At 39.3% G+C, this 14,648-nt stretch overlaps 2 protein-coding genes across 2 annotated transcripts; one reads left to right on the forward strand and one right to left on the reverse strand.

The window, feature by feature from the left end:
* Positions 1–3,492: 3,492 nt before the first annotated feature.
* Positions 3,493–4,437, reverse strand: LOC138592630 (olfactory receptor 11A1-like). The gene has a single exon (XM_069663463.1). The coding sequence runs from the start codon at positions 4,435–4,437 to the stop codon at positions 3,493–3,495; it is 945 nt and encodes a 314-aa protein (XP_069519564.1).
* A 5,850-nt stretch (positions 4,438–10,287) lies between these two features.
* On the forward strand, positions 10,288–13,728 carry LOC138592631 (olfactory receptor 52J3-like). Its single transcript, XM_069663464.1, has 3 exons — positions 10,288–11,203; positions 12,376–12,438; positions 13,619–13,728. The coding sequence occupies exons 1-3, from the start codon at positions 10,288–10,290 to the stop codon at positions 13,726–13,728; spliced, it is 1,089 nt and encodes a 362-aa protein (XP_069519565.1).
* Positions 13,729–14,648: the final 920 nt, after the last annotated feature.

Genomic DNA, 14,648 nt, shown 5'->3' on the forward strand with positions numbered 1-14,648 from the left:
CTTTGAAACCTTTTCCGAAGGGATTTCGGCTGTTAAGCACATCAAAAGCTGCATCTACAGTGCGCACAAAATGCACAGTTGCAGCGCAACCCTTAAACTCCTCCAACTTCAAGCTTTGCTCACAGTACTCCATAGCGTCTGCCACACTTCTGCTGAAGAGCTGTGCTGCCAGATGGACTTTCAGTTTTTGTTTCCTTCACTGTATATGAGCCATTCTTAGTCTGTTGCCAAGTCGCAGACCTTCTTTCTCTTGGGGTTTATTGAGAGCTTCGAAGTACTTCCACTTGATCTTACTTCCATCTTCTGTCTCAAATTCCAAGGAAGATGCAAAGGCATTACGAAGAAGCTTTAGCATGTGACATGGATCCAGGACAACATGTACTTTTTGTGTGCTTTCCTCAGGATGCAAAAAGTATTGCTTCATGTTGTTGATATTTAGGTCAGCGCCAAGTTCCCTTATCTTGGCCAAGTTGCTTGTTGGGGCAACACAAGTAAGTGAAAAAACTCTAACACAAACCTCATGAAGCCTGCTAAGGCTCTCCCTAACAACGTTTGCCTTCTCTGATCCATCCATACCTGTGATGAGAAAGTATGCAATGGGAATTTTCCATGACTCATTGACAGCCATAACCATGAGGACCAAGGCCTGGGTGTGTGTTGTCAATTTCACCAGTGCCTATGTCCACATAGCCATGGAAATGGTCCCCTGAAAATTCTGTCATCTTATGGATGTATATTTCATCCATCATGAGAGCACGGATAGTTTCTTTTCCATTCTCTCTGTTGCACTCTACATGACTTTTTAGCGCAGTTAAAGATGCAACAGTAAATCCAGGATCGGCTGAGATGCTGCTGTACACAGTGCGGATGGTGTGACTGTGTGGTAGAACTTTTTCAAAGTTGTCACATACATATTCATATGCCTTTGGGGAGTAAAAGTGCAGTGTGGTGGCAAACTGCTTCAGCTCCTCTGAGTACTTGGCTGACTTTTTCCCCTGTAGTATCTTCCACATGATGTGTTTTGGTACTTCATCAATTGACTCAAGCAAAGTTGCACATTGACTTAATATCAATAGCTTCTTCTTGAGTTCTTTGGTGGCTTCCTTTAAGGTGCTGATTTTTTTCTTCAAAAGCCTGGACTTTTGGCATTGCCCTCTCAGCTTTCTCCTGTATTTTTTTAGGATCTCTTCTGTGGCCTGTTTTTTCCTTTTCAGGGACCTTGCGGACTCCAGGTTGTTACAGTGATCCTCTTGAATGCAGCCAGGTATTGAATGTGTAGAAGTTGATAATGAATAACAGTGATCTTTTTTAAGTTTTATCCACTGTTGCAGCAATGTCAGCCTGACAGATGTCAATGCTTGGTGGGATAATCCCATTTGCATTATCAGTCACAATGGCATTTCTGTAATCGGCAGCAGATGCCAGATTTATGTTGTCTGTTTCCCTGTCTGATAAAAAATGATGGGCGACTTACCTCTGTTTCACTAGTTACCAAAATCTTTGGTCAAAATTTAAATTGAACTACATTTTCTTGCGTCCTCTAGAGGCTGTTAAAATATTTTGCCATTCTTCCTTTATTTCCAAGAAAGAATATAAATTGTTACTAAATTGTTACTTTCACATGTCTAAAAACATGATGCTGATGGCAAATATAATCAAAATCACTGTCAATTATCCCAGAGATTATTTTACCTTTGCGTCCTTGGTAAAGGCATGATCTTCAAAATGGGCACTGCAAAGACGAGATGATGGTCCAGATCTCCATTCCTTCCGTCTCATGTTCACTACCCACTGCCTCAGTCTGGCTGCATCATGGTCACCTAAAGGAAAACTGTGCAAAAATCCAATAATACTGCTTCATGTGATTTGTCAAAGGATGTATGCTATGCAAAATAAAAGTTTAAAAAAAGTAATTCTGTAGTAGAAGTAATTCAAAACTTAAAAGAAAAAGAAAGGATTTCCAGTCATGCATAGCAAACCTTTCATAGGTTTTGGCAGCTACTTTTGAGGGAGATGGTTCACTTCTGCTTTGCCTTATAGTTCAGGTCTCTGAGCTCAGACTTCCACTCTCCTTCTGCAGTGCACAATTAGCTGGACCCCATCATAAGAGCTGCCAATATTCTGGGCCACCAATGGTCTAGGAAGTCAGTGCTTTTTCGCATACTAAAATTACAGTTGTAAAAATCCAAAACAAAGGTCAAACTCGCTCTCTGGTCATCAGGCAATTCATGCACTATGTTCATACTCTCCATTTCCTGATACCACAACAGCATTGGTCATTCATTGGGACATTTCTCGCTTTGGAATTTCAGACTTTTGGCCCAAGAATTCATCTCCTACCAGTGTCACCATTTTCAGCGATTTTCATCTAGCTTGTAACAGCTTTTAATACCTTAAAAGAAGCTTTCCGGCATCACCACCACATGTACTTTATAAGCACATCAAACCGAAGACCATAGACAACATGTCTACATGCAATTTTACCACCCAGACTCATTCCATTCAGAATATTTATCAGTAATAACCTTTTTATTGAATTACTTACCACCAACTTCAGTGATTAATTTGCAATAAAAGTCTATATGTGTATTCCTTCACATAGCAAACTGAACTGCTGTGCATGCAGAGTCTGTGTATTACCTGCCTGTAAACACTACTGCATATCTTTTTTATAATAATGTGGGTGAATTTTTAACGCCTGTTTTTGCAGGTTATCAGGGGCAACTTGTCACAGTATGGTTAATCCTAATGGAAGAAACACTACACACACACAAAACTTAGCATTATAGATCTGCTTGTTGCTTGAGTAGAAGAGTTTTACCTCCTAAAGCGTGCTGGGAGGGATGTTTTTTTCCACAATGCAGATTACGCAAACATTTGAACGTTGTTAGAAATGGTAGATAACACAGACATAACACAACTAGCATTATTCCACTTGTAAATTTTATTAACAAACACTTTTTCCCCCAAATGTTTCTCTTTTGAAAAATACATGGACATTAGCAAATTAAGAAAGAATTATACAAAAATGTGTTTATGGCATTACTTCTAACCCATGTCAAAAAGTAGGCACTCACCAAATAATAACAATCTTAATTGACCTCTCACACAAGCTGGTATTTTTTCCTATTGCAATATATATACCGTAGAAAAGAAAGATAAGGCAGTGTCAGTCAATCCTTAATCCTTAAATTGGTTGACTTCTACAACATAGGTTAAACTTTTTTTTTCACAAACAAACTAGCAGAGGCTGAGATATCCTGACTTTTGGTTAAGGGATATTGCAAGCTCCAAATGACTGCTACGGAATGAATCCTACAGTTTCCATAGTATATTGAGATAGATTCTTTGCATCACACAAACTGCAATAAACCTTTATGTAATTTATGCACGGTATGAAAATACAAAATGCGTGGTAACATCACAATTATTTTTGACTAATCATTTTGAATCATATATAGTTATTAAGATACCCGTTCTTGTTCTAAACACTCAACGAAATTTAAATGTTTGCTTTCTATCAACCAGAAATCGTTTGCATGATTGTCTTATCTTTGGTAGCTTGAATCCATACATGAAGGGGGTAACAATTGGTTGGCAAATGAGGAGATACACAGATAAGATAATGCGTACTTTATCTGGTAATCTGGCCACATGAAACCTGGAATCAACAAAATGAAAAATGCAGCCGACAAACAAGTTTGACACTGAGACAATCTGCGGTGTGCAGGTGGTTACAGCTTTTTGTTTGTTTTCTTTAGAGGTATTCAGACAAACTACCAAAATCTTCATGTAGGACACTGAAATGAGACTAAATGGGATAACAATAGTCATAAAGGCAAAAAGCAGGTCAGATATGTTGTTAAATACTGAAACTGAACATGCAAGCTTAATCACTAAGTAGTGGTCACAAAACACTTTGTCAATGACATTTCCACAAAATTTCAAATGGATGACGAACGAAAATGAGAATATAAAACTAACAATTGAATACATCCATATAATTAGAATGATCACAACTAGTCTCCCTGTGTTCATTATGACATTGTAGTGTAAAGGATAACAGATTGAGACATGTCTATCGTAGGCCATGGCTGCTAAACTGCAAAACTCAACCGATGCAGATGTGTAGATACAACACATCTGCAGAAAACACCATGGCAGACTCACTTCATGAGTATCTGAAAACAACTGTGAAAGCAAAATAGGGTACATTGATGTGCTGCCAGCTATTTCGTTCACAAATAAATTACAGAGTAATATATACATCGGCTCATGCAACCTTCTGTCCACATATATGACCACAATAAGAACTGTGTTGGCTGCACAAATAGAGAGGTACCATAGCAGAGTTATGCCAAAATAAAGGTATTTTAACTCTCCAATGTGACCATAGGCAGCCAGCACAAAAGACCAAATCTCAGTGGAGTTATCCATTTCTTTTCTGTGTAATATGACTGCACCAAAGTGAAACAAACAGGTTAGTAGCCAATCCTATTCAGAATTAGTGTTGTTTATTATCCTTTTAGATAATGCTACAGTCCAATATTCTACCTGCATTTAAGTCTGCAGTAAAATTAATGTTTTGCAGGCAGACAAATTGAAGTTTTTCATGGCTAATAAAAAAAAATACTGAAAGAATAGAGTACAAAAACAGAAACATAGGAAGACAAAGAAACCACATCAGCTTCATTTGTAGATTCAAGTTTCAATACATTTGTCTCAAGTTTTTTTTTTCCAACAAGTGAGCAAAATGTCAGATACAGATTTCTGAAAATCTTTGAAATAACAAAGCTTAATAGATTATAGATTATTGGTAATTAAGGAATATAACATCTCTTATTCGGATTATAGAATCAAGATGCAGACAAAAAATATATGAAAAACTTCCTCTGATTTCTTCTTCTCAGGTCATTTAACAAGGATCATTTTTGTCACTTGTGACAATTATCCAGATATGGATATAAAGAACATTATAGGCACACACGACATGAACATTAATTAAAATTCACATTATATACTTAGGATATAAGAGCACTGTTATCACACAGCTATGAAAGCCTACTGATGGCCTCTGCTTCCCCCACAAGTGAAGAAGACAGAGGCTGCTCCCTAATTTTTGGACAGTAGTTCAACTACAAAGAGGTGGGTGGGGCTTTGCTACAGGGCCAAGTTGCACTTCAATGGTAAATGGATGGTAAATGGACCTATAGTCTTCAGACCACTCAAAGTTCTTTTACACTACATTATACTTTCACACCCAGTCACACTCACATTGACACACTGATGGCAATGACATAAGTGCCAATCTCTAATCAGATCTATGCCCATTCATACCTGATGGCTATGCCACCGGGAGAAATTTGGGGTTCAGTGTCTTTCACTTCGACATGTGACTGTCGCAGTCAGGGATCAAGCCCCCAGCCTTCCAACTGATAAACGACAGACTATTCCACTAAGCTACAGCCAATGGTTAGCTATAGGAGTTAATCTTGAAGGAACCTTTCTTCTTTTTTTCCTCCAGTTTGCTTAGTATTCAGAACCGCATAATTTTTGTGCTAGTGCGACTGCTAGAATAAAAGTAAACCGTTAAGACTGAAAATCAGAAAACTAAAAATGTGATTAACTTTGGAGAGATGAGAAGAGGCTGAGCAACTAGTAACTGAAGTTAGACATGAAAGGATATTAACAAAGGAGAAAAATGCAAATTCGATTATATTTTGGTGTCATGTTTAAGGGCTAAAGTAAGGTTAAGATCGAAACTGAAGACAATTAACAATAAATAAAATATATTACAGTTAAAAGCAGCGTTCCATTGTCGAATGATTGGACAATGGCATTCATTAAAATGGCTTCTGTCAATGTGGCATAAGTCTTTTTAACTGCATCACACTGTCTCAAATCAGTTAGTAGCACAAACATTTATGATTCTGTACTGCACATCTCCGCTGTGTTCAGGCACATCACAACAATCACAAAATATAATTTAATTGTGTTATGCATGTTTATTGTTGCCAATACCACTCTCTCTTTTCTTCCCTCCAGGTCACTTAACCACTCTCTTGCTTGCTTTGTAGCTTTGGGTTAAAGTGACTTAAGTCCTGGTAGTAGTGGTGATGGTTAGCTTAAGGGACCACATTTTTCCTGCTTTGTAGTAGAAATTGGCCAGCTAGCATCGACACCAGGCTAAACCTATGCTTTCTAGACAGTCCAGAAGTTTAATTCAGTTGTCAGCCAACTAAGAGCCTACAGGGGAGAACATTATCCAAGGACCCCTCATAATCGTAGTATCGATTAAGCATATGCCATTGGAACTATTTGTAATTGTAAAACTTATCAACCTAAATACTTTCATAGTGATAGACAGGAAAACATTTCAATTTGAATCATGTTAACACCACGTATTTACTTTAAAGCAGAGGGTAATTTTATTCAAATTGCATGTGGACTCAACATGACATCATTTATACTTTTCAAGTAATTGATCTTAAAATCTTTCAGAAAATGAACAGCAGCAAGACAGCTGCATGAACGATTTGTTGTGACCTGAGTGAGTTGAGTGATTCTTGACAGATTGACTTAATGTGTCACAACCATATCAGTTTCTGTTGGTCCAAAGCTAACGTGGGTGGGAGTAATGGACACATACTGTATGCTTGTTTCATTGGCGCAACTGGTCCTCATCTGTAGACCACAGTTTTTAGTGATACACTTTTTGAATGTATTATACATTTATTATAATTATTTTGCAGACCCTCAGGCTATGGTTCGTGGACCCCCAGGGATCCTAGGACCCAACTTTGAGAACCACTGGTTGATCAGGCCCTGACTTCCGTCCCAGTATCAACCGCCCACGGATCAGCCCTCTTGATCCAAAACCATCTGCTTGCTTTCTCTGCAGTTTCGCTCACACAATGAATGGCACTCTTCCTTGCTGCACCTGAGATGCCCACAGTGAGTCATATCTTGAGCTTGCAGCTGACGCCCAACAACACGCATGGAAAGCCAACGTCCGACCAGTTGAAGTAGAACCGGTAGAAGTAGTTTTTTAATCAGTTTGTGCACAAATCTGTTTTTCTTGAACTCATTGGGCCTTATCGTATGCTCCACAAGCAGCGCAAATATCATTGCTATATTCCACCCAACACAGATGTCACGCCCAGTGCCCACATTGTGTAAATAGCAAGTGATCCAACAAAAACCTGGTCGAAAGTATATGGCGCAGTTTGTTTCTGCTATTTAAAGGGCGCATTAAGGGCATACATTAGCGAGTTCACAACATGCGAGTCTCTGCTTGTTGCGAGGATGCACAGCAGCGCTACTGCTCATAAGGAAAAAGCAGGGTTTTTGCAGATACAGTGAAATAACGTTGTTTACGGGACAGAGGACTGTGAGATGGAAAACTTTTGTTTCCCTTTTTATCTTTACATCATTATACAGCTTTCAGTTTGGTGCAGATCTGGTAATGCCAGAAGATGCAGACAATCTCACCGCCTCCTCTACAAATGCTCCTTCACCTCAAGGAGATTCCTGTTTTAGCCACGCACGGGTCAAAAACTGCTGAGACGGACACCAAGCTCACCATCATGCACGCTCATTCTCTCTCTAATAAATGCAGAAACAGACACACTCACACACACACAACTATGAGGTAAATTCATTATGATCCTTAAACTTAAAAACTTGTTTGGGGCGGCTGTGGCTCAGTGGTAGAGTCGGCCGGAAGGTCGGAGGTTCAATCCCCAGCTCCCTCAGGCTACATGTTGAAGTGTCCTTGGGCAAGACACTGAACCCAAATTGCTCCTGGTGGCATAGCCAACGGCACTGACAATCCTGCCCACAGATTAATACACTGTCCAGAATCCCTTACACACCCGGGACACACACTGGACAATACAGCCATGTGATCCAGCAGCAAAAATAGGGGAGGGGTGCAGAATGAAGCATGTTAGGCCCGTGTCCAAAGAACCCTTTTTGTTTTTCTCTTGATAACCCAATATACATCTTTCATATTCTGGTAACAGTTGAATTAATTCCTCTTTTTTTAACATTAAAATGGTTAATTACATGATTATTATACTTGTAGGTATTATACACAAGTCATTACTAACGTATTTATTAATCCATCAGTGGAGCTGTGGCTTAGGAAGATGAGTGGGTTGTCCAGTAATTGGTGGCATGGTGCGATCCTCAGCTCCTGCAGTTCGCATATCAAAGTGTCTTTGGGCAAGATACTGAAACCAAATTTGTTCTGGAAGCCATTGGTGTATGAATGTGTTTGAATGAGTTAGTTACATTAGATCTTAATAGTAAGGATAGGAGCCTCTTCCAGCATTGAATGAATGTTTTTGTGAATGGGGTGATTGTGACATGTGGTGAAAATCACAATGAGCAGTCAGAACTCCAAGTTGTTATATTAGTACATTAACAGCATGAATGACAAAATAAGAAAACACAGTCATATTGATATAAAACAAGACCTCGTAGTGAAAGTTTAAAATGTTGGCAAATACATAATGTGCAATAAACTCTGAAGATATTCTTTAACTTGCTTAGAACTACATTAAAGTGGGTAAGAACATTTTTCAGAAATTTTGGTTTGCTGCTAATAAATCAAAGTGTTCTTAGACACGCTTAGACACTGTAGATCAGCGTTTCCCAAACCTTTTATGCAACACACCCCCTTCTACATACCTACCAGGTTGATGCAACTCCAACCCCTGATACATTAATAAAAAAAACAAAATGCAACATTGCCTATTTATATTAAAGGCATCAAGTTTAATTCTCTTCTTTGGTTTTGGACAATCAGCATCACCAATTCAAGTGAAGCCCAGACCCAGAGAAATTTCAACATATTCTTTTCCCTCCAGTGTGATGCCTGCTCTCGTTGCCTCATTTGCCCCCCCTTGCCTTGATGATGGGCCTATGTGCTCCTGGTTTGTCTGTGCTACCCTTCCTTTTCAGTCTACCCCGCCTCATCTTTCTCTCAGTCCGCAGCAACACTTCAAAAGTTGCCCATTTTCACAGGAAAACCACGGACATGGCAACCCAGGGTTGGCATCCTGCCTTTGTTTTACTAGCTATATATAATATTTTCAAGACTGTTGTTGACCCACCATGATTCTGAAATGAAATTCCTGTTTGTCAATTCCATTATGCATCGTAATAAGACTTTAAAACACATCATATAATACAGAAAACAGAGAAGGGGAGAGCTGCTGTGCATGAGCACAGAGGGAGAGGAGAGAGGGAGCGGGTGAGTACGGACTGAAGTGATGACGTGAAATGAAAGTTTGTTTGATCATGAAGCCTGATGCTCCTCTACAGCTCTGTGTTTATCAGCATGTGGATACGGAGTTTATAGGCTACTGTGTGCGGTACAGAGCATGAGAAACACACAGATCTGTGTTATATCTGCTCCTCTCCTAATGTCTGTCTCCTCTGCATGATAACTCTGAGAAACTATGGGTGGATCACCTCCGGTTCATCTCGCACAGCAAGTGGAGATGTAGTTTATCCCTTATAAAGCTTGTTCCCGGAAATACGGGACAGATTGCGGCCCTTTTGAGTCAGGGGTGGAGCATGAGAAACTGCTCCTCGCTGTCTCTCCCTCGCGTTGTCTCGTAGCTTATTAAAATCTGTCCTTCCTGAATAAATACAAAAATGATCTGTCTGTATTTCCGTGACTGTGATTTATGCGCACGCATGTCAATGTTGTATTTCAGCATTCATCCTCTATGTGAAAGGTCTTGGGAAATGTTGTTGGGTCAAATGACAGCAATGTTTTTCCTCTAAAAAGACAGTTTTTTCCTGTTTCCAATAAAAAGTGAGGGAGGCCTGTGGAGCTTTGACAGCTACAATGCACTGCTATTTTAGCACATAGTTACAACCATGTTGTTTATAGTTGTAAGGTTCATTTTCAGCCCCATGTTTCCATGCACTTTAACATAGTACCCCATTGTTTGGTATAGGCCTTCACACCTGAAATGGTTAACGCACAATGATCAAAGTATTTTTTTTTTTAAAGTATGTTTGTTTCTTTTACAAAATAACTAAAAACTTGTCAAAATTATTTATTGTAACTTCACCATTGGTTAAAAAAGTTTTTTGTCAGCACCTACACATACTGGTTGGCAAACACCACTTAAAAAATGTGCCAGCCAATTGCGCACCTGCAATAGAGAAGTGGGTGTTTCCTCTTCCATCCTTATATTCACAAAACACTAAAACAAGAGCACTTCAATCACAATATCGGTTTTATGTTTGGATAGATAGCATAGAAGAATGAATGATTCATCCAATATACTTGTATTTTCACTGTCTGGCTTTGGTGCAACTGTTAATTACAGAGTCACACTTTTCTCTCTAACTCTATTATGTTATTGTCTTATTGTATTGGTAAATGTGTCCCTTATATTAACAATAACTCTGGATCAAAACCTACATGAACCGATGTACATTTTTTTGTTTTTTTTGTGCATCAATGGACTTTATGGAACTATAGGATTTTTCCCCAAATTTGTCTTTGATTTGCTGTCTGATGTCCATGTAATTTCATATGTGGGATGCCTTTTGCAAGTCTTTCTTATATACTCCAATGCAAAAATTGACTACTCTATTCTAGTTCTAATGGCCTATGATAGATATGTGGCTATATGTCGACCACTGGAGTATCACTCTGTAATGTCTGTGCGAAGGACTGCTGTGCTTGTTAGTTTGTCCTGGCTTGTTCCTCTCTTCATTGAGACTACAGTTATAAGTTTAACATCCACATTGAAATTGTGTGACTCTCACATAGACAAACTTTATTGTGAGAACTGGTCAATTGTTAAACTTGCTTGTGGTTCAACAAAGGCAAATGACATATTTGGATTGATCGTTATTTGTTTTTATTTTTGTCACGCTCTATTCATAGCATGTTCATATGTATGGCTTATAAAGGCAGCTTTAAAATCAAGAGAGGGCAGGAGAAAGTTTACTCAGACATGTGTTCCACATATGTTATGTCTGCTTAATGTCACAACGTCTTTGCTTTTTGATGTTATGTATTCAAGGTATGGTTCTGCATCTCTGCCACAGAATCTAAGGAACTTCATGGCTATACAATTTCTTATAATGACACCTTCTTTTAACCCGATTATTTATGGACTGGTCCTGCAAAAAATTAGAAACAGAATGATAAGTTTGTGTTCAATGGCAGGTCAGAGATTTAAATTGACACTCAGGCTCTGATACATTTAGCCACTAAACAGCAAAATATTTTGAACAAAATGGAGATTTTTTTTATTGATTTGTTTCCCCAGCGTCAGACCTTTCCTCTGTCAGGTTGTTGTGTGTAACTGAAAACCACTGTTGAGAGAAAGCTTTTTTCACAATTCAACATACATTTATATTTTTCTAATTCGTAAAAGGACATTTTTTTTGTTCTATGTTCATTTAAGAAAACTGCTTTAAAGACAAGAGACGGGGGTAAGAGCTGTATGCAGAAATGTCTGTTTACAGTATTTAAAATAACAATATGCTCAGTATTATCAGCTATAACATGTATACAGTTTATGTTATGGGTTGTATAATGCATTAACTAAATAAAGAATTTTTTTTTACTAAACATATCAAGGAGCCACATTGTTTCTCTGGCTGACCCTGTATATATTCAGTTGCAATAAATCCTCACATTTAAGTTTGAGTTTGTCTGTCAGTACCAAGCAACAACCTCTGGGCTAACAAATAAGGCCAAAAACTGTAGTTCCTGGGGTGGCTGCTTGAGGCTGGCACCAAAAGAAACTGTTTCCCCATTAGGGTCAACTCTGTAAATGACCAACTCTACAGCAGATTCAAATAAGTTTACAGCCTGAAATGAAAAAGAAGACAAAACATTTTTATTTATTGTGTTTCTGAACTTAACACCTCGGCCTGTTTATATTATAAGGGCCTTTTGGAATTTTTTTCATACAAAAATTTGACAAATAATATTGCTTTCTGTATGGTTAATGGCACTAACTGGACGTCCAAGAATTCTGTGTTCTAACTATTATTATTTTATTGATATGTTAGCTATAAGTAGCAGGAATGCTCTTCTTGCAATACCTGGTTTATTAGCAAAAAAAAAAGAAAATTGGCCTGTTAGCCCTTTCAGTGTTTGTCACACATTAATTCATTTGTCAGGCAGGTCATAGAGAGAGCGTCAAGTCCACTATGTTTCACAAGCTCTCTTACTTTCTGTAAATAAACAACTCTGGTCAGCTACAGCCACAGATAAAATTCTGTGGGAACACAATGGTTAACTAGCTCATTCGCCAGCTAATGAATTAGAGGATGTAGACTGTAAAGCTTTGAAAACTTTCCGTTTACCATCCCCTTGCCCCTCTCCAGCACCACCTCTAGCAGGGGAGGAGTACAGCATTGAACTGCCGAACTGCAGCCAGTCATCCCCAAGTGAACTATCTATGTCTTGTGGACTATTTACAGCCTCAGAGTCATTCATTTGGTTCTGTTGAGAATATTTTTGGCAGCAGTATTTGTGTCTCTGGTGTGGTACTTTATAAGGCTTTATAGCTTAGACTCATCAATTGTAATAAATCTCAATATACTGTCATAGAATATCTTATGTAACTTAAACACACCTTTGTAAACATTATTAACTTTACTGCTGTCATAGCAGGTGAGAGGTGAAGAGGCACATGTATGCAACATGGACTCTAAATGTAACTTCTCAGTGTTTGGGCCTTGGGAGATTGCATCCAAGGATACAAGAATTCTCCTCGGTCTCCTACTGGCCAGAGCCTGACATGCAGGATGGTTATATTAGCAATACACATCTTCACAAACAGCAAGTAAGCCCCATCAGAACTTCTGAGTTATGCTGAATTCACTTGTTGATCTTATCTTGATTTACAACATGTTTAGAGGTTGTTCTTGGGTAAGGCATCCATTCGACATACACACACTCACATAGATATCAACACAACTTGCACGTGTACGGATGTAAGGGTTGCCCTGTGACTCTGTCTCCACCATTTATTGCACCTTTGTAGAAATGCTTATGTTTTTCAGTAAAATACTCACAAAGGATTAACAATAATGCCTTTCTGACATTTGACAATTTTCTAAAGTATGTAATCACTTTAATGTAAGACACAAAAATACATTTCTAATAATTTTTTTCTAATTATTTAATGGCACATTTTTTTCCAGGCAACGTGTCATGATAGTGTGTTGCATTCCTCATTTTTATACATTTAAATACTGCATGCCTGACGTCATTTAAGTCTGTGAGGATTCAGTACTTAGGCTTTAGGGTGGAGAGTGGGATTGGGCAATGGTCAGCCCCCTCACACAAAGAGACATTCTTGTTTCACCTATGCAAAACAACATGAAACTACTAATGCAGAGAACTTAGTTAAAGTCTTATTTTAGAATATAGTCCATGAGGTATCTTTGAGGTTTATCTTGACGTCTGCTGGGAAGCAGTGAAGAACCAGAGCCTCGGGGCAGCAGAGGGGACAGTGTGATACTGGTGATGGCCAGAAGGGAAAGGAGTCAAACATTGACTCAGTGCGCAGCGCAAGTGTCGTTGCTATTTTCCACCTGACGCAGTTGTCATTTTCATGCCTAGTGCCCACGTTGGTGGCGCATTGCTATCCAGAGGACGCAGAAAGTGACTGCGCCTTAAACCAACAGTTTGTTACACACGAGGGGGACGCACAGCAGTGCTTTCACTCATAAGGAAAAAGCTGTGTTTTCGCAGTTACAGTGAAATAACGTTGTTTATGGGACACAGGACTGTGAAAGCAAGCTTTTGTTTCCCTCGTCTCCTTAAATCATGATACTGCTTTCGGTTTGTTACCGATCTGGTGACCTGGAAGACATGGACAATCTCACAGCTGCTTCACACACCTGCTTCACCCCAGGGAGTTTCCTGCTCGAGCCACACATGGGCCAAAATGCTACACCAAGCTCTCCATCTCGCGCCCTTATTCTGATGCGCGCTCTCTCTAATACACACTAATACAAACTAACAGGTAAATTCATTGTAATCCTCAGACATAACTACTTGTGGCACCAACAATCGTGCCCACAGATATAAATACACTGTCCATTACACCCGTAAAGGAGAATACCGGCATGTAAATAGCCACACGCCTGCCTGCAGGCACACCGGGCTCTTAAAGGGAATGACAGCTGACACTCTGATTGGTATGATTCATGTTATGCTGAAAACACGTCTATGAATAATCCAGGGAGTTAAGCCAACTGCCTTGCGCCTCGTTTTACACCCAGATTGTGCGCCGTCTAACTAGCAAAAGTGGGTCGGACACACCCTAAATCATTTAGCGCCAAACACTTTAGACTGTACACCTTCCACCACATAAATAGGGCCCTAAGTCTGAGAAGTCAGTGTGAGGGGAGAGTGGGATTGGGGCTGTTGCTGTGACTAGCGGATCTGGGGGGCCAATAAGGGAGCATTGCTGCAGCTATGTGTTTTGTTGCTCTTTGTGGCAGCAGCCTTGAAAGGTTTAAAGGGCAAAGCCAGTGACAATGGGTAAAAAGCTGGGACCAGATCAACCTGACCTCTTAATCAGACAGTAGGCTATCCTAAATGGGAAATGCGATGAATGCGAGGCTAGCTAATGCCTTATTTAGCC

Source organism: Semicossyphus pulcher, unplaced genomic scaffold (assembly GCF_022749685.1).
Source record: "Semicossyphus pulcher isolate SPU_LCO1_2020_fin unplaced genomic scaffold, fSemPul1.0.p SCAF_15, whole genome shotgun sequence".
In the NCBI taxonomy this organism is placed as follows: domain Eukaryota; kingdom Metazoa; phylum Chordata; class Actinopteri; order Labriformes; family Labridae; genus Semicossyphus; species Semicossyphus pulcher.